Source organism: Lithobates pipiens, unplaced genomic scaffold (assembly GCF_037356315.1).
Source record: "Lithobates pipiens isolate NorthernLeopardFrog02 unplaced genomic scaffold, aLitPip1_a1.2 Scaffold_13, whole genome shotgun sequence".
Classification (NCBI taxonomy): domain Eukaryota; kingdom Metazoa; phylum Chordata; class Amphibia; order Anura; family Ranidae; genus Lithobates; species Lithobates pipiens.
This window is the reverse complement of record NW_027507718.1, coordinates 82,529,982-82,550,895: the sequence shown is the minus strand read 5'-3', so window position 1 is coordinate 82,550,895 and position 20,914 is coordinate 82,529,982. Positions and strand designations below refer to the sequence as shown.

The 20,914-nt window shown below is 49.1% G+C and overlaps 1 protein-coding gene across 1 annotated transcript in view; it reads right to left on the bottom strand.

The window, feature by feature from the left end:
• The window catches only part of LOC143974142 (prostaglandin reductase 1-like), a 67,926-nt gene that overhangs the window by 32,927 nt on the left and 14,085 nt on the right, over positions 1-20,914 (bottom strand). Inside the window, exon 5 of the mRNA XM_077475256.1 lies at positions 17,690-17,857. Coding sequence (XP_077331382.1) covers positions 17,690-17,857 — 168 coding nt within the window. The remainder of the gene's footprint in view (positions 1-17,689; positions 17,858-20,914) is intronic.

Below are 20,914 nucleotides of genomic sequence, written 5' to 3'. Positions count from 1 at the left end.
AGAGATCGGAACATGTAGGTATGCGTCTTTTAAATCTACTGACGCCATAAAACATCCTGGCGTCAACAGATTTCTGACCGAAAAAATTGAGTCCATTTTGAACTTCCTGTACCTTATGGACTCGTTTAAAGGTTTTAGGTTGAGAATCAACCGAAATTTCCCTGTCGGTTTCTTTACTAGGAAAACATGGGAATAAAACCCCTCCTGCTGTTCTTGCAGGGGTACCTGTACTACTACGCCCTGTTGCATCAGTTCCTCTAGAGAGGACTTCATGGCCAGGGCCCTTACTGGGTCCCGCGGGGTGTTGGTAATCAGGAACCTTTTTGGGGGGTTGTTGACAAACTCGAGTGAGTAACCCTGCGCGAGAGTGGTCAGGATAAACTGATTTGAAGTTATCCCTGACCACTGCGGAAGAAATTTTTGTAGTCTTCCGCCCACCCGCAGAGACGAGTCATTGCGATTTTTCGGCCTGTGTAGGAGGACGGAAAAGAATTCCGCCTCTACCCTTCGGCTTCGGGGCGGACCAACTTTTCCTTCTCCCCTGCAACTTGCTGTCCTGATCCTGAGTTTTGAGGTCGAAAAAGACGTTTTGGTACCTGCTTTTTCTTTTTGACCGGAAAGGATCTCTTTTTATCGGCTGTCCTGTCAAGAATATTATCGAGGTCAGAGCCGAAGAGCAAGTCTCCGGAAAAGGGTAACCCACACAGCTTATTCTTTGAAGCCGAGTCACCCGGCCAGGTTTTAAGCCATAAAGCTCTTCTTGCAGCATTAGTTAAAGCTGCTGACCTGGCCGATATCTTAATTGCCTCAGCTGAGGCATCTGCAACATAGGCCACTGCCGTAATCAGGGTAGGAAAAGAATCTAAGATTTCCTGTTTAGGGGAATCTGCAGCTATATGTGACTTTAACTGGTTAATCCAGTATTCTAAATTTCTGGCTACACACGTTGTGGCCATTGCTGGTTTTAAATTGCTCATAACTGATTGCCATGATCTCTTGAGCAAAAGATCCATCCGTTTATCCATCGGATCCTTCAAAACTCCCATGTCCTCAAAGGACAGGTCTGTGGACCTTAAAACCTGGGAAAAGGCGGCATCCAGTCTGGGCACCTTGTTCCATACTGCTGCAGGGTCCTCCTCGAAAGGAAAACGCCTTTTGTGGGCTTTTGAGAAAAAGGGCTTTTTCTCTGGATCCTGCCATTCTTTCCTAATGGCCTCAGAGATGACCGGATGAACTGGGAATGTTCGGCCCCTAGGCTCATCCAACCCAGCATACATGCGGTCATGGAGTGATAATTCCTTTTTCTCCTCACTTAAACCAAGCGTAGCATGAATGGCTTTAAGGAGCCCATCGACCTCTTCAAGGGACAGTTTGAATTTAGAGGGGGCTACCTCAGAATCCTCCAACTCCTCTTCCGAATCTTTAACGGAAAGAGTAGTGGACTGCTTTTCCCTATCTGAAGGGTCTTCAGGCAGAGATTCTAACACCGGGATTGAGAGAGATCCCTGGGAAGACTCTGAAGTGGAAGGCTGACTAGCAGCCGGGTTAGCTAGTGAGTCACGAAAATTCTGGATCGTGGCGTACAGCTCCTTCTTTACAGAGGCCACCAGATCCTCACATACAGAGGCAGATTCCTCCTTAACTAAAGAAGTAATGCAGGGACTGCATAAGGTTTTCTTCCAATTTTCTCCCAGCTTGGCCCTGCAAGAAGGACACCTTTTCTTTGGGTCAGAGCTCTTAGCCTATGAAGAAAAAGACAAAAAAGGGAAAAAAACAGGGAACCCTTAGTGAGACCCAGTCTCAGCTTTGATAGGGATCACCACACAGGTGCACTGAGAAGAAACCAGTCAGCTTCTAGTGCCCAGACAGGCCCCTTGCCACCAGGGGGGAAAAAGGGAGAAGAGCGAGACCAAACGCCAGGAAATCGAAAAAAGAAAGGCAGACTTTAACTGCTGCCTCTTACCTGGGCTTTGCTGGTGCCTGTGCCTGTCCCCACCGCTGCAGACGCTGAATCTTCCATAACAGCTGTGCAGAGATCCACTTGTGGCTAAACGCCGCCTCCGGAGTCACGCCGTGCAGCTGCACCGGACCGGAAGCGGAAATAGGCACCAGCACCTGTCCTCCCTCCTCCCCCCTGCGTCCACGCCGGAAACGACGTTTCAGCTGACCCGATGACCCGCTCTGTCACTTCCGGCGCGACCGCCGAAAAAAAATATGGCGGCGGCACACGCGCGCCGCCGCGCCTACGAACGTGCGGGCCACCGAATCTTCGGCTCTCTCCGAGCACAAGAGGGGAAGAGGAGCCCGCTTGCTACCGCTGACAAGGCGTGGGTAGGTCGGGAGGACAGCGGGTCTCAAAAGGAGGAAAAAAAAGGGAAAGAAGCCTAGTCCCTCAGGAACACCTAAGAGAAACAGACTCCCTCCCAAAAGGTGTTCCCTCCGGGCCGGAGGAAACACAAAAACTGATGTGTGGTAGGGAGGCGCCTCCCTTTAAAGTCTGGAGGAAGAAGGTGTTTCCTAACGAGGAGGGTGGAGTCGCTATCTCTCAGGTGCTGTCCTGAAAGACGCCTTGGGAAAAACAGTTTTTAGTACCATCCACTTAAGTGATGCTGTCTCTAATGGATCTTGGGTCAAAGCCCTAAGAACCAAGGACAAATCCCAAGTAGGACAGGTCTTCATTCTCACAGGCCTGGATCTAGCTAAAGCCTTGAAGAAGTTCCTGACAAAAGGATTCTGCTGGAGGGAGGACTGAAGGAAAACACTTAAGACCGCCACCTGTACCTTTAGAGTGCCGATAGATAGGCCCAGCTCTACCCCTGCTTGCAGAAAATCTAGGACTGCCGGGACCCCGGGACTTGCAATCCCCTGTTCTCACAACCAGGAATTAAACCTCTTTCCCATCTTGGCGTAAATTGCGCTAGTTACTGGTTTACGGCATTCTAACAAGGTCTTAACCACTCTCTCTGAAAAACCCTGTGATCTTAAGATCTGTTCCTCAGATACCAGGCCGCAAGCTTGAGTCTCTATCTGAGGATACAGGATCGGCCCCTGGGAAAGCAAATCCTCCCTGACTGGTAGAAACATCGGAGGATGAACAGCCAATCTCTTTATGCTGGCAAACCAGGGTCTCCTTGGCCAAAAAGGAGCCACTAAAATGAGGCCTGTAGCTTCCGATCGGAACTTCTGCAGAACCTCCGCCACCATCCTTACAGGAGGGAAGGCATAACACAGGCCGAACAGCCATGGATTGGCAAGGGCATCTATCCCCCTGGCCCGATCCTGTGGGTGAACTGAAAAAAATTGTGTCACCTTCCTGTTGCAAATAGGTCTACTTCTGGCCTTCCCCAGCATGACACAATCTCCTCGAACACTTCCTTGTTGAGGGACCACTCGTCCTGACCTATCTTCTGGCGACTGAGAAAGTCGGCCAGCAAATTCTGAGTTCCCTTCAGATGAATGGCTGATATTGAGGACAAGTTCTCTGCCCAGCAGAAGATTCTGTCCGCAATCACCTGCAGCGCGGGGCTTCTGGTTCCCCCTTGCTTGTTCAGGTAGGCTACTGCTGCCACATTGTCTGACCGAACCTGTAGATCCCTGCCCTGTAACTGGAAGGTTTCTATAGCCTTCCAAACTGCCAGAAGCTCCTTCTGGTTTGAGGAACGACCTGCCTCTAGCTTCGACCAGGTACCTTGGGCTAAGATTCCCTCTAGGTGGGCACCCCAACCCAGTGCACTGGCATCGGTCGTGACCACCACCGTAGCTTCTGGGGACCAGGGAAGACCCTTGTCTAGGTTGACCTGGGCCCGCCACCACCACAGAGACCTCCTGACGGCCGAGGATAGGGGCATAACCTGATCCAAGCTCTGCTCCCTGCCATCCCAATAACGGAGCACAAGTCTCTGCAAAGGGCGCTGATGATGCCTTGCCCAGGCCACCGCTGGAAAGCATGATGTCATCAACCCCAGGACTCTCATAACCTCCCTGATCTGGGCTTCCCGACCTGATTGAAGCTGGGCTACCGCCTGCTCTAGCTTGTTAATCTTCTCCGCAGGAAGAAATACCCTCATCTCCACCGAAGAAATCCTGTATCCTAAATACAGGACTTCCTGTGAGGGGGTCAACTGGGATTTTTCCTGGTTTATTAGCCACCCCAGTGAGTGCAGGAAACCCAAGGCCTCCTGCACATCCTTCTGCAGCTGTTGTGCTGACTGGGCTATGAACAGTAGATCGTCCAGATATGGAATCACTGTTATAGCCTTGAGCCTTAACGGGGCCAGTGCCTCTGCCAGAACCTTTGTAAAGATCCTTGGTGAGGCTGAAAGCCCGAAAAGGGAGAGCTCGAAACTGGAGGTGTAACACACCCGTATTTAACCTCACCGCCAACCTGAGAAACCTCTGGGACTCCAGATGAATCGGGATATGCAAATATGCATCCCTGAGATCCATGGTGGCCATGTGACAGCCCTGAAACAGAAACTTGGTTACCGAGAAGATTTACTCCATACGGAACCGCTTGTATTTTATGAACCTGTTCAGGGGGCGGAGATTCAGCATTAGCCTGAATTTTCCCGAAGGTTTCTTTACCACGAATATGTGGGAGTAAACCCCCAAGCCTCGCTCCTACGGAGGCACCTGCACCAGTACTTCTTGGTCCACCAGATCCCCCAGGAGAAGACCCAGAGCCTTTGCCTTCTCTTGGTCCCTTGGTAACCTAGTTACCTGAAAATTTGGGAGGGGAACTGAACCAAACTCCAACCTGTAGCCGTTCCTTATTACATCTCGAATGAACGGACTTTCGGTTGAAGTATCCCATTGTGGAAGGAACTTCCCCAGTCTTCCTCCCACCAGGACGCAGGAGTCACTGGGTTTTAGTGGAGGGTTGAATAAGATTCCTCCTCTGCCCCTTCCCTTGTGACCCGTTAAATGTTTTTTGGGGCGAACCTCCCTTTCCTGCAGGTTCTGCTGCCTAGAGCCTCGAAAAAGGCGCTTCCCTTCAGGTTTCTTTTTCTTTTCTGGGAAAGCTTTCTTCCTATCCTGCGTGCGCTCTAACGCCTCTTGCAGGCCAGGCCCAAACAAATGGTCCCCTGAAAACGGTAATCCACATAGCTTCAATTTCGAAGCTGCGTCACCTGACCAGGTTTTAAGCCAAACGGCCCTTCTGGCAGCGTTCACTAGTGTTGCAGATCTAGCAGCCAATTTGACTGATTCTGCAGAGGCATCGGCCAAAAACCCCACTGCCCTGAACAGTAGCGGAAAGGACTTCAACAGCTGTTGCCTGGAAGTGCCCGCTGAAATATGCGATTGTAACTGTGTAAGCCAACACTCTAAGTTTCTGGCCACACAGGTAGCTGCTAAGGCTGGTTTAAGCCCAATGGAAGAGGCATCCCAGGCCCTCTTAAGCAGCACGTCTCCCCTCTTATCCATAGGATCCCTGAGTGAACCCATATCATCAAAGGCCAAATCCGTCTTTTTAGAGACTTTAGCCAAGGGAGCATCCAATTTGGGAACCCTGTTCCAGGGATGCACCGCATCCGTCTCAAAAGGGAACCTCCTTTTAAGGCTACCTGAAAAAAAAAAATGGCCTTTTTTCCGGTTGTTCCCACTCCAGCAGAATCGCCTCAACCAGCGATTTATGGACGGGGAATACCCTGTCTTTCAGCACACTCGACCCCTGATACATCATGTCGTGTTTTGAAAGCTGGACCTGTTCTTCCCTGATCTCCAAAGTGTCATATATTGCCTTGAGGAGGTCACCCACATCGTCCAAAGACAGCTTGTATCTGGCTGATCTAATGGATTCTTCCTCCCCCTCTGACTCAGAAGTAGATTCTGTCCTAGAGGAGGCCAATGACCTAGGTAACCTCTCCTTATCCACCTCCTCCTCCTGACTTGGTTCAGACAAGGAGGGCATACTCACGGCCCTGGGTAAAGAGACAGAAGGACCCTGCATCCTATCCATCATGCTCTTGAATGACTGGAAGGTGGATGCCATCTCATCCTTTACGGACGTCAAAACCTTGTGGCAAGCTGCCACGAGTCCCCTTTCACCAGGCTACTGACACAATCCGGGCAAAGCGGCTTCTCCCAACCAGTGCCTAACTTAGCCCCGCACACGGCACATTTCCTTCTGGGCAAAGGTATCTGGGCTCTGTCCTGTAACCTAAAAACAAAGAAAAACAGGGTCCCATTAAAATACCACCCCTGACCACACCACTGTGCTTCTAGGGTCTGCCTAGGAAGTGCCCCCCCCCTCACCAGTAGGTTCTCCACCCTGGGAGGGTACTAAGGTCAGAGTGACCCCTCCACCCCCCAGTGTAAGTCCCGGTCTGCCCTCACCAAGCTTACCTGAGAGGTACTGGAGCCTGTTGAACCGGAGTCCACCTGCACAACTGCGCCCTCCATGGTTCCAGTGTCTTACTCAGTCTCTGAGCCTTCACACCGCTCCAGGCAACCCTGTAGTCACACCGCTGCGCCCAAAGGACTGGAACAGGTCCTGCGGCGCCCCCAGATGACGCAAATCCGGCGGAAGTGCGTCTCTCCCACTTCCGGATGCCGGAACGCAAAGACTCCGCCCCCAACGCCGTGCGTACCTTACGAACGCACCGCTCACAGTACCCGAACGCCAGCCGATAAAACGAACGTCTCTCGCCCGCCATCCAACGGACCAGGTACGAGCGGTTAGCGTTACAGAGGGGGGAGATTGCCGCCCATCGGGGTCCCGTTCTCTCCGAACGTTAAATGGCAGCGGGGACTGATAGCTACCCTCTCCTCCCTCCGAACGGACCGAGGGGTGCTAAGGGTCAGGTCCACCAGGTGCTCCCCCAGGACAAACCCCTGAGAAGAAGGAGCTCCCCTTACTAGTTCCGACGTGCTCCTTCCCGTCCGGCAGGAAACACAAAACTGAGGAGGGCCTGGAGGACCACATCTTTTATTTGATTGGGTTGACGTGTTTCCTGTCCCGGAGGGAGGAGCCCTATATCTCAGAGGCTGTCCTGGAAGACGATATGAGAAATTTAAACCATCTGGTCAACCTAGTCCAGATGCAAGGGGAACGAGGGGCAGAAAGGAGGGCCATGTATTCACATTGGGGTTCAAGCAGTGTAATCTGCCACTGTTTCCTGACAATTACATTAAAGTCCTGGCATACTGATCAAGAAAAGGCCAGGACTTTAACGTAATGCTAGCTGCAGAGCAGGGATTACTACAGTACCTTGGTGCCCTGAATTTGGGAGTTCCTTCTCTGCCTCATGGCCCCCCTTGCCAAATTGATAGGGCCAGGCTTGACATACGAGGACCGATACCTTCTTGTCCGCAGCCCTGTTTTCATGTATGTGAGCTGTAACTTTCATAGCTGCAGCTGGCCAGAAGTACAGAACTATCTGTAGTAAACAGTAGTAGTAATAATATTATTAATACTGTAGTTATCTATAGCGCCGGTATATGAGTTTGTGCTATATCCGTAAATTTAGTTTTTCCCTGAACTGTTTTGGGGTTAATTGTTATAAATTATGCTCTGGCATTAGTTTGTCTGGGCTGTATTGAGGTTCTGTCTGGTCATAGGTGGGGTTTGCATCTGTAAGTGGCATTAGAACTCAGTCTGGTTACACATTGGGTTGGGTACCAACCAGTGGGCGCATTTGTTCCGCTGTGAATTCTGGGAGAGGGTACTTAAAAGCGGGGTTCAACCCTAAAGTGGAACTTCCGCTCATCGGGGGGGGGGTGCGGATACCTGTCTAAGACAGGTATTTGTAACCACTTCCAGGCATAGACTCCCACGGGAGTCTATGACTCTTCTTGTCCCAGCACGCTGTCTGCTGGGACACACACGGGTCCCAGAGACAGCGCGGACCAGCGCATGCTCAGTAGGGAACCGGGAAGTGAAGCTGCAATGCTTCACTTCCCGATTCCCTCACCCAGAATGGCGGCGGCAGCAGCTGAAAGATAGATCGGCCTCGGCTGCTGACATTGCTGGATCCAGGGACAGGTGAGTGTCCATTTATTAAAAGTCACCAGCTGCAGTATTTGTAGCTGCTGGCTTTTAATAATAAAAAAAAAATAAAAAATTAACAGTGAAATCCTTCTTTAAAAAGGTGCTGAAGTCACGTGGTTATTGGTTCCGGTCCCAAAGTTGTTGCTGACTCCGTGGTCCTGGTCCTCCTGACCAGCCCCCAGAAGCCCTTATGGCCTGGGGGTGCAGATCCATCTGTTTCCGAGCCTCGGAACTGGCTAGTTCGAGGCGCAGTAACTGAAAGGAGGATTCTAAGGTGTTCCGGTGCCATATCGAGTTTGGAAAGGCCCAGCAACTCTACATGCAACCAGGGGAGGACTCTTCAGTAAGAGGGCCACGCACGAGGCTGGCTGCTCAGTAAGAGCCTGGAAGCTGAGCTGCCATGGACATTGATTGAATCCACATTTCTCACGGCATCGCCGGGCCGGCTGCAAGATTCTGATACACTAAGAAATGTTCTTACCTCTATCCTTCCGTTTGTAACCAAGTTTTCAACCAAGTCTGTGTGAGAGACTTTGCAAGGCTATAATTACTTGTTGGCTGCTAGACCCAAGGTCAAGGATTTATCCAATAATTAAAAAGAATCCAGTTGCGAGTGGCTATTCCCTGGATTGCATACAGAGAGACTTTTATTGAAGTCAGCAGTTCCAAGCACCTGAGCTAAACTTTATCCTTATACCCTCTATTCCCAACAAAGAGACTGAGTTTGAGGTAAGCATAGAAAAATTCAGCCGCTCCTTCGGGGGTCAGTGCTACATACACACACACACACACACACACACACACACACACCTAGGGGCACCCCCCCCCCCTTTTAGAAATCCTAAAGTTGCCTGTGGTTCCACCTTAAAAAAAAAAAAAAAAAAAAAACTTTTCAAATGCGGAGCAAAAACCAAAAAACACCTCTGGTCACAGAACAGGGTAAAAACGATGCTTTGTACATTTTCAATCACGCTTTTATAAGAACGTTGTGCAGAACAGATGCATAGCCCAACTCTGAAATTCACAATCGATAGTGAGCTTGTCCTACTAGTATGATCAACAAGCAAGACATCTTTAGGGCTGGCTGAGGTCACACTGTTGAGCCGCAGTGCCAGCAACACATGTTTTAATGCAGCACAACAGTGTGAACCCAGCCTAAAGGTTTGAATTGTTGAGATATCTTTACTAATATTTAATGAGGCAGATAAGAAAAATCAAGAAAGTAGTATAGATTACTTAACTGAAGTCAGGTTAGGGTTGCCACCTTTTCTTCAAGTCAAACCCGAACACTTTAGCAGCGCATGATTTTTTTTTTTTTTTTTTTTTTTTTTTTTTTTATTAATAACAATTTTTATTGAAGAATATGAGTCAGTACAAGCAAGCCAAACAGCTTATAAACAACAGCAAATGGTCAGGTTAAGAAATACCATTGGGCATCAGCGGACGCAGCCGCTGTCGAGCGCATGATTTTTATATATTTTTTTTATATAGTATAAGCTATACATATATTTTGCTATTAAATAACATTTCTAATCATATGAAGTTAATAACAAGAGTCCCCCTTTACATCGGAGTCCACAGAGTTCACATTTTACATCTGAACTTGCAGAGCTCCCTTTCAAAGTAAGGGGGGGGACTCTGCAGACTCTGATGTAAGGGAGAGCTCTGAGGACTCTAACATAATTCCCACATCCTCTGGGAACCCTGATGTAAGGGGAAACACTGGCCTCTGGTGTAAAGGGGAACTCTGATGTAAGGGGGTGCTCTGAAAACCCTGATTTACCTTAGTGTACTCACTCAGAGGCAGGAGAGAGAAGAGGGGAGACTTCAGTCACAGACAGGGATGGATGGTGAGCTCACTCACCCCTTGGCAGTCAGGACCTCTCATCCAGATGTATCTGAGGCTGCCGGATTCAAATTTCCGGACCCAACTTACCTTTTCTGTGGCACAGTGGCAGGGATTGGAGTGTGGGCAGACACAGAGGGGTGGGGGGGGGGGGGGGAAGAGGTGCAGGTCGAGCCCTCTCTCCTCTCCAATCTGTGTGTGTTGGGGGGGGAATTGTTAGTGCTGGTTTTGGGCAGTGTGAAAGAGTGTAACAGACACTCTCAGCTTACTTAGACAACTGCAGCCAGCAACCCTGCTGGGAAGCCATAGTCCAGTCTATATGATGTGTCCGGGTTTCAGGTGGTCTGAAACCCGAACACATGATTCCAAACCCGAACTGTCCGGGTGAATCCTGGACAGGTGGCAACCCTAAGTCAGGTGCATTCTGACTGATGACTTCATTCTTCACATGGCCATTTACCAAAGTCCCTGTAAACACGGGCTTAGACAAGTGTATATGGCAAGCATTTACTACGTTTTTTTGAAAAAAAAAAGGTTTGCAATCAGCTTGCTAAGGCCTTTAAAGCAATCGCCAGTTCTAGTAAGAAGATGTTGAACATAAATCCCAAATGGGAGTGCTGAATGTCACATTGAACAAGCTTCTAGCAGTCTTTTACCAAGCGTCAAGGAATGCTGAAGCTTACTAAAGCTTAAAAGTAGCTTAAAGCGCAATAGCCAGCACTCCTATTAAGATCGAACTTTAACCTCCAAAATGGAGTTGATGGGTGCTTTAACAAAAAGGTGCTTTGTAGAAACTTGCTGTACATAACGTTTTATGCAAGCTACAGCCCATATGTAAAGTCCTTACTCAATAGGCCAGTTTATATGTAGGTGGGTGCTATATTGCCATTAAAGCTGAACTTTACCCATAACAACTTGGGGGTGAGGACGACCACCCTACTGTTGTTTATCAAGGAACATACATTCTACATGCATAATGCTACCAAAATGGTGTGCTTTAAATTGCCTCCAGCATTTCTCCGGTTTCTTCTTGCTAGAAGCTGCCATTTTGCTGAAGCCCAAAAAAGCCCCAGCACTAAAGCGTGATTTAATGGTTTAAAATAAATAAAATACTGATTTGACTGTGTCATCAAACTGTCAAACCATCAAATGGCTGGTGTCGAATCTGAGCACATGTGCAGCACCATGGCAGTTGCAGATCAAACAGCTTTCTTGGCTGTAAAGGATAGGAGGGTTTAATACTGCTTTCCTGACGCATCATGGCAGCACACACAGTGGGTTGTGACTCCGCCTCCACAACCTGATAGGACTGGTTAGCTATAAGGTTTGAAGAGGAGTCCACCGTTGCATTCTCCTTTTTTTCCTCACCTGTATGGGACATTACGTTCGAGTTCGGTTAGCAAGGAACCCCTTACCGCACCACCCCAGCTAGGTTCAGCCTCTCCTACTTGGAAGTCCCTGTCCGTACGGTCTCTAAATGAGCCATAACGCAGGGAGCCCCACTCTGGTGGTCTCAGGGGCAAAAAATTACTAAGCAGCAAGCCTTTTTAAGAAAAAACAACAACAACCTTAAAAAGGTTGTAATAACTGCAGCGGTCTCCCCCCTTTTCCTATCTGTTGAGCTCCCCAACATGTCTCCGTTCTCTGCCTACCTTCTGTTTCAGTCCTCAGTTTCCTTCCTTCTTTTTTCCTTTTTTTTTCCTTCCTTTTCCCACTCTGGGCATGCTGAGCCCTGTAGTCCCACGGCGCTGTGTCCCTTCCATCATGGCGGTTCCGTCTGGATGTTCGGCGCTCAGGAAGTGACACTCTCCCTTGCCCTCTGCGTTTGCCAGCATCCAAGATGGCGCAGGGCGGCGCAGGCGGCCAGTGCGCATGCGCGGCGGTGACGTCATTCCTCCAGCGACGGCGGGCTATTTAAAAAATGTCATTTTCGTTTTGAAGTGCTGCTTGTGCCTTCCACGCCATCTACCAGCCTGATCTCTGCACACAGCCTGCTGCCTTGCAAGACAAGTCCTCCTGAACTCTGGTAAGCTGCTTTTCTTTCATCCTTATGCACTTTGCCATTCATTTATTTGCTGCACCTTCTGCCCATACTCTGCATTGGCTCTTATACTGAAAACCTCTGGTCACAGGTGTACTCTATTCTTCCTCATGGAGACCGCTGCCTTAGTAGACCATCCTAGAACCATAAGGTAAGGGGGCGTATGGATTGGTAAGTAGCGAAGAGGAGAAAAAGAGAGCTCTGCCACTAATACCTTTCATTTTGGTAGCTCTGGCAGGTCTTCGGGGTCATCCCATTCTAAAAGAAAGGAACGTTCCCCCTCAAGACACTCTCACTCTCGGCGAAGTCGGTCAAGGTCTTCCCGTCATCGCAGAGAATCGCCATCCTCACATCGAGAGGAACACCATACCCGTCCTGCGGTTAATACCTGCTGGGTCTGCGGAGCGCAAGCATTACCTAGTAAGCTTGTCTGCCAAGTCTGTCTGGAGGAAGCAACCCGGGACAAGGAAGCGGACGCTAGAGAAGCCTCCAATATTATAAGAGACTCAGTTAAGGAAACGATCCTGCAGGTGACAGCTTATGACCCAATCAGGTCATCTAACTCAGCCTCAACCTCTCATTCTCCTCAGGATCCAGATGACTCCCCAGAGGATGAGGATCCTCTGACTCCTACAGTTTTTGACTTTGCGTTAATAAACCCCTTTGCGAAATCGGTTAAGGAGGCGATCGGTTGGGAGGAAGAGAGAGACGTTCCGCCTAAGTTAAGGAAATACTTCCCTAACCTAAAAAAAGACCCTGAGGTCTTCCCCTTTATCGAAGAGCTAGAGGAGCTCATAAGAGATGAATGGCAAAAACCAGAAAAGAAATCCGGCTTAAATAACAGATTAGCGAAGCTCTATCCCCTAAAAGAGCCAGCAGTGAATCCTCTTATCTCTGCTCCCGTGGTAGACTCCTCACTGATGCGCTTAGCGCGCCATGTAACCCTACCAATAGAGGACGCCGTAACCTTTAGAGATGTGATGGATCGCAAAATCGATCTCGACCTTAAGAAAGCCTACTCAGCAGCGGGGGGGGCCTGTAGGCCCGCAATCGCCCTAGCAGCGGTCGGTAGAGCCATCACCTCCTGGACATCTGGAGTTGAAAAATTAATCGCAGAAGCGGCGGACCAAGACAAAATTATTTCAGCTCTGCAGGAACTTAGCCTTGCGGGTGATTTCGTAGCGGAGGCGGCGGTGGACGTTATTCGGTCATCAGCAAGAGCAATGCTGGCCTCAGTAACTTCCAGAAGGGCTCTCTGGCTAAAACCTTGGGTTGCTGATGCGACTTCCAAATCCAGCTGGTGTAAGATCCCTTATGATGGCACTAACCTTTTTGGCTCAAAATTAGATTCCGCAATATCAAAGGTCACGGGGGGAAAATCGGGTCTAATACCATCGGACAGAAGATCCAAGCAGCAGAAAAATCCGCCTTTCAGACGTCACCTTCCGGAAAGGTACCGGGACGTAAGGTCCTATAGACCCGGCAAAGAATTCAAACGGAATTGGCGAAGCACACAACCCTCTTTTGTAAGAGTCCAAAAATCGAAGACAACCGCGCCGGGAGACCAACAAAAATCTTTTTGATGCCACGCATGCCCAGCCCGCAATAGTTGGTGCGAGGCTGAGGCTATTTGCCCAAACTTGGGTAGACAAAATAGAAGAACCCTGGGCGATATCCACCATTCAGCAAGGTCACAGGTGGAAATTCAAGCAAAAACCGCCAAAAAACCACTACAAATCTACCAAGCTACCCTTTTCGCGCCTGAAGCGAAAGCTTTTAGTCAGATACATTATGGAGTTGCTCCAGAAGCAAGCAATTATAGAAGTTCCACAGGAGCAGAGAGGAGAGGGGTTCTACTCCCCCCTTTCTCTTGGTGTCAAAGAAAACAGGCGACCTGAGGCCCGTGTTGGATTTAAAGAAGTTAAACCAAATGATTCTAGTCGAATCATTCAAGATGGAGAGTCTCCAATCAATATTACTAGCAATAGGGGAGAAAGATTGGATGCTCTCGGTCGATTTATCCGACGCTTATCTACACATTCCAGTGCATCAAACCTTTCAAAAGTATCTACGCTTTGCGATAGGCAAACAACACTTTCAATTCAAAAGCCTCCCATTTGGGATATCAACGGCACCCAGGACCTTCACAAAGGTGTTACTTCCGGTTATAGCACTACTGAGAGAAAGAGGTCTAAGAGTCCTACACTACCTCGACGATATTCTTCTTCTAGCAGACAGCCGAGAAATACTTCTACGACATCGTTCAATTCTGATTTCCACACTCCAGCAATTCGGGTGGATAGTGAATTGGAGGAAGAGCAACCTGGTCCCAGTGCAGAAGATGGTCTTCCTAGGAGCCGAATTGGACACCAGATCCAACACGGTAGGGCTTCCCCAGGAGAAAATTCGTCCTCTTATCCGCAAAGTGAGAAAGCTACTATCAGTAGAACACCTATCTGCAAGAAAATGCTTAAGTATTCTGGGCTCAATGTCATCAACCTTTCTAATGGTTCAGTGGTCTCAATGGAACTCCAGGGTATTTCAGAATTCGTTCCTAAAACAATGGAACGGGGTGTCCATGTCACAACAAATAATCACCAGAGCAGTCAAGGAGTCAGTACGTTGGTGGACTCAAACCAACAATCTAACTCGCCGTCGTCCTATCGTTCATCCACTCCCAGAAATAGTAACGTCAGATGCCAGTTACCTTGGCTGGGGTGCGTATCATCTAGATCGGGGAGCACAGGGCCGCTGGCCCTTCTGTCCACAGGGGATAGTCTCGAATGTTCTGGAACTCAGGGCTGCATGGCAAGCACTTCTAACTTTCAGTCCTCTCCTTTCAGGGAAGAATGTCCTCCTGCGTATGGACAACACAGTGGCTGTGAATTATGTCCACAGGCAAGGGGGCACAAGAAGCAAAGTCCTAATGCGGGAAGTACGACCTATAATCGAGTGGGCCCAAGTCTACCTGACGGATCTGAAGGCAGTATACGTACCTGCAATTCACAACCAACTCGCGGACGATCTAAGTCGAATATTTATTTCAAACAACGAGTGGTCTCTCAGTCACAAGGCCTTTACTCTTCTGACACACAAATGGGGTGTTCCCGACATAGATCTGGCAGCGACTCCAGCGAATCGCAAATGCACTCGCTTCTTAGCAAGGACCGCCTATCCAGCAGCAACAGGGATCGACTGTCTCCACCATCCTTGGGAGTTTCGCCTTGGTTACATATTCCCTCCGGTGCCCTTGATAGCCAGGTTTCTGGCCAGACTGAGGACTTCGTCTTCCACGGTAATAGCAGTGTTGCCCTTCTGGCCCAGAAGACCGTGGTTTCCGGCCATCCTGCAATTGAGCACAGAAGAGCCTCTCCCACTTCCACTGTTCCCAGACTTGCTCTCACAGGGGAAATTTCTACACCCGTCACCAGAACGACTACACCTGACGGCTTGGAAACTGAAAGGGAAAGGTTACTAGATCAGGGTTGTTCATTAAGAGTAATATCCACCTTACAACAAGCAAGGAAGAAGTCGACAAACGACATATATAATAAGATTTGGAAAAGATTTTCTGCAATAGCCCAGCTACAGTCCTGGAATCCCCTTTCTCCTTCAGTCTCTCAGGTGTTAGAATTCCTACAACTAGGCCTAGAGAAAGGCTTAAGATCAAGCACTTTAAAAGTTCATGTCTCTGCCATATCCGCAATGACAGGAATCAAGTGGGCCTTAAATCCCCTCATCATCCAATTTCAGAAAGCATGCCTAAAAATAAGGCCTCCTAGAAAACCAATTTTTCCGACCTGGGACCTATCGATTGTCCTGGAAGCTTTAACCAAAGAACCTTTCTCGACGGGGGGATCAATATCCCTATGGGACTTGACACTAAAGCTATCGTTTCTAGTTGCAATCACATCGGCCAAGAGGGTCTCTGAGCTGCAAGCTCTACTAATCAAAGAACCACACCTAGTTTTCTTCCCAGACAGGGTCGTACTCAGACCTTCGGAACGGTTTGTGCCAAAGGTAGCTTCTAGCTTCCACTTTAATCCGGAGATCAATCTTCCCGTATTTCTCAACACAGATGGAAATCCACACCCTCTGGACGTGAAGTCTGCAATATCCGCCTACCTGGAGGCTACCGCTCCATTCAGGAAGTCAGAAAACCTCCTAGTCATTCCGCATGGCGCCAAAAAAGGTCAAGCGGCTTCCTCAAGAACAATATCCTCATGGTTGATTAAAGCCATCAAAAAAGCGTATCTAGTTCAACATCTTCCAATACCGGAAAGCCTGAAAGCGCATTCGACGAGAGCGATGGCGACCTCATGGGCAGCATACAGCAGAGTATCACCAGAGACTATTTGCAAGGCAGCAACTTGGTCATCAAAAACCACATTCATGTCTCACTATAGAATAGATCCGGCTCAATTAACCACGGTTGAGTTCGGGAGATCAATTATTCAATCAAACTCATCTATATCCTGTACTTGAGTAAATAAAGAAAACTTCTAAAACGCACCCTCCCATGTAGCGAGTTATTTCCCACTGTGTGTGCTGCCATGATGCGTCAGGAAAACGGAAAATTGTATACTCACCTTTCCGTAATTTTCCTTTCCTGACGCATCCCATGGCAGCACACAGGATCCCACCCCTCTAAGGTGATAGTTACTGAGAATGCAACGGTGGACTCCTCTTCAAACCTTATAGCTAACCAGTCCTATCAGGTTGTGGAGGCGGAGTCACAACCCACTGTGTGTGCTGCCATGGGATGCGTCAGGAAAGGAAAATTACGGAAAGGTGAGTATACAATTTTCCGTTTTAAGGCAGTCAGCAGATCAGCCTCTACAAACTCAGAGCCTAAAAACAACGGAGAGCAACTGAGCATGTGCAGAGCGAGGAGAGACAGTTTATTACTGGCTTTTAAATAGTATAAACACTTATTTTTTTATGTTTTACATAGCTATACCTGTAAAAGGGGCCAGCCTGAAGACATCTAGCAGGACTTCATTTTCTGACTAAAGTTCCACTTTAAGGTATCCATAGACATTAGATGGCAATCTATGGGCTTGGCCAGTTTCTGATGCACTAGGGACAAATGTAAAGTGACTGGAAGAAAATCTGTTTAACCTTAAACTGTGTATAGGGTTTTTACTGTCCGAAAGGTAAGAATGTGGAACTCCTTTGCAGAAGCAGTGGAATCAGCAGGAGGTGTTAAAGCGGAGGTCCACCCTAAAATGGACCTCCGCTCATCGGAATCCACCCCCCCCTCCGGCGCCACAATTGGCACCTTTCAGGGGGGAGGGGGGTGCAGTTACTTGGATAATCCAGGTAACTGCACCCACTTCCGGGATAGCCGTCTGCGGAAAGGGGCGTAGATTACGCCCCTTTCCGCAACTGCCCGCCCCTTTGCGCAAGTGCCCCGCTGCCTGCTGGGAAACACACAGTTCCCAGAGGCAGCGGGGACCGTCCGGATTGCGCCGCGCGGCTCGTGCATGCGCAGTAGGGAACCGGGAAATGAAGCCGAAAGGCTCCATTTCCTGATTCCCATACCCAAGATGGCGGCGGCAGGACCCGACAGACGACCTAGCGATCGGCTTCGGGTGCCGACATCGCGGGCGCGCTGGACAGGTAAGTGTCACTATTTTAAAAGTCAGCAGCTGCAGTATTTGTAGCTGCTGGCTTTTAAAAAAAAAAAAAAAAAAAAAAAAAAAAACGCGGAGTCCCGGTGGACTCCCGCTTTAAGACACCATGACACATTTGAGGAAAAAAGTAACAGATAATAGAAAGCATTTTTAAAGTAGTGTTCTGTACAACTTACCCAGGCATGCCAACGGCTCCAAGTGCCAGTGATTTAGGCAGAGATTCAGGCCAGCTTGAGGGTAATGCATGTAGTCCTTTGCCGTCGGATATGAAATGTGTTGTCCATCCAACACTTGCAACATAGACTCCTCCCACTGGGAAATTAGGATTTTTGCTCTCCGTTACCCTACAGAGCAGAAAGCAATGCTGAGAGAAGTGTACAGTGCATATTGAAGGAAGCACAGCAAAAATAATATTAGTCAACACGTAATGCAAACCTGTGTGCTGTCAGTCAGTTCAGAGTAAAGAAACAAGTTTGCTTTAGTGCCCCCCCCCCTCCCCCATAGATATTTGATCTGCTAAACAGACAAGACATTATTCCAGGGTATGGAAGAGCATGTGACTCACACTAGTGCTTGGAAAAAATAAAAATGATGTATACATCTTTACATACGTACAGCATGAACCAAATGTAACTATGTATATACCATACCTGGCTGATGCCCCTGGAAGCTGGAAGTCTATAATAGACTCCAATGATCTCCACTTGCTTAAGGGTCCCATGCTGAGTGGCTAGCCTGCATTCTGAACACAGGGGACTATGATCACCACCTCATCCAGAAAAAGCATTCCCTAAATGCCACCAGTGCAGAGTGGCTGACCTCCTATGCTCACAATGCATCAGGCCAGCTGCTCAGCATAGGACTTGGAAGTAAGTCGAGCTCCCTGGAGTAGTGGTGTCTGCTTCAGCGATTTTCGGCTTTCAGGGGCATCTGCCAGGTATGGTATATACTGTAATGGTCCAAATTGAGCCAGTGTAGCCATGTAAAAAATGCCTGGAATTCGGATTTAAAAAATATTCCCTGTGTGGTTGGCGTTACATTGTAATGATGGGCTGCATACCTCCCAACCATCCTGGATTTACCGGTACCGTCTCAGGATGTCCCGGAGAGGAGCCCAGTGCCAGAACAAGTTTCAGTACTTGGCTCATTGACTTTCCTGGCAGGGGCACACGGGCATCAGCAGGTCTTTAGCTGGAAATTTCTGCCCCCCCCTGGCGATGCTTACTTCTCCCTGTTTTTACAACTGACAGCTCTACTCTGCCTTTGGCCACACAGAAACCCCCCCCCCCCCCCCCCAATATAGGAGAGCAGAGGCAGATCAGAGAAGGGAGGGGCGGGGCCACTGTTAGCTCTATGGCAGAAGCTCCTCTAGAAACCCGGACTGCACAGATGATTCAAGTTGTAGCTGCCCTTTTGCAGCAGCCACACTGGCGTTTTCCCCTCACAAAGCGTTCTCCTGCTGGATAGTTTTGGCTTTATTCCCTGCAATTTCTAGAGACAGCAGTGAGTGAGGACTCCCAGGAGGTTGGCTGTATCTTTATGGCTACAACCGTTTCCAGCAATCCTTTCAATCAACCACTTCCTGCAATCCTCCAGATAAGTTGTAGCTGCTCTTTTGCAGCAGACCCACCCATATGCTTTTTTTGGGCAAGGATTTCTGACAGGAAGAGAGCTGTGTGCTGCTATGTAGCACTCTTCAACCCTGCATGCTGTTTGTACACCATGCACTCTGGATGTAGCACACCCCTTAACACTGCACTCTGGATGTAGCACACCCCTTAACACTGCACTCTGGATGTAAGGTACTCTTGAACCCTTCGTATTTTATAGGTACAAGGAAGCTTGGTTTTGTTTAACCACGTCCCTCAAGTCCCTCCCACTGGTAAGACTTCAGTCAAACCCACATTTTGCCATGCGCCCCGCAGATCACCTCTTGCCTTAAGCGTCCCCTCATTCTGAATTTCAAAAGTTGGGAGGTATGCACGTGTGTCTGCAGTTTCTAGTCTCATTGCTGATCAATTCCCCCATGTCCATAGTTTGGAAGAAAGTATAAACTAGCGCTAACTGTAACAGACTGGCTTTGTTAAAGCTCTCTGAATGCTAGCCAAAGCTTCTGTCACTAAATAAAATGGTTAGCTTACAGTCCTGTTTACACCTTGCTTTTGCTGTATACCCCATGTCACTTTAGTGGTGCTTCAAAGAAGTCTATGGCAAAGCTCTCTTAAAGCCTCTCACAAGCTGCGGGTGCTTCAGTTCAGCTTTGCTTTGGAGAAATTGCAGGTATGAGATAGCCACACACAGGGCCTCTGTCAAGCTTCAACAAAGCATCAAAAACACATCATAAAAGCATGTTGAAGCAGTAGGCACTTTAATGCGTGTTGAAGCTGAAGTGCAAATGAGCCCTTAGCCTGTCCCTATTCACCAAAGGAGACAAGACAACTTTCCATTCTGGGCCACGCAACGTCCAATGCCTGCACTGCCATCTGTTCTGTGTTATATCACAAATGTGGGAGTGATAATGCAATAAAATATATCTTCTAGCTGCATCCGTGAGCTCTGTGTGTGCCTGTGAATAGCAGATCTAATTACCGTATATACTTGAGTATAAGCCGAGATTTTCAGCCCCTTTTTTTTTTAGGCTGAAAGTGCCCCCCTCGGGTTATACTCGAGTCACGCAGATCAGGTAGGCAGACGGCGGCCATTCCACTATTCAAAAGCCGCGCCTCCCTGTCTGTGATAGGCGGAACACTCAATTTCCCAGCAGTCAGTGTTCCGCCTATCACGGACATCCGCTCATTCTCATACTACGGACGAGGATGAGAGGATGAGAGGATGTCCGTGATAGGCGGAACACTGACTGCTGGGAAATTGAGTGTTCCGCCTATCACAGTCAGAGATGCGCGGCATGGCACACAGAGGCTGCAGAAGGCAAAGAGGCTGCAGAAGGCAAAGAGGCTGCAGAAGGCAAAGAGGCTGCAATGGACACAGGGAGGGACGCGACACAGGGAGGGACGCGACACAGGGAGGGACGCGACACAGGGAGGGACGCGACACAGGGAGGGACGCGACACAGGGAGGGACGCGACACAGGGAGGGACGCGACACAGGGAGGGACGCGACACAGGGAGGGACGCGACACAGGGAGGGACGCGACACAGGGAGGGACGCGACACAGGGAGGGACGCGACACAGGGAGGGACGCGACACAGGGAGGGACACGACACAGGGAGGGACGCGACACAGGGAGGGACGCGACACAGGGAGGGACGCAGCTGCAGATGGGTATTGTTGACCCTCTTTTCCACTCTTTTAAGCTGTAACAGTAGCTGCTGCATGTCTCACCCTCGGCTTATACACGAGTCAATAAGTTTTCCCAGTTTTTTTGTGGTAAATTAGGGGCC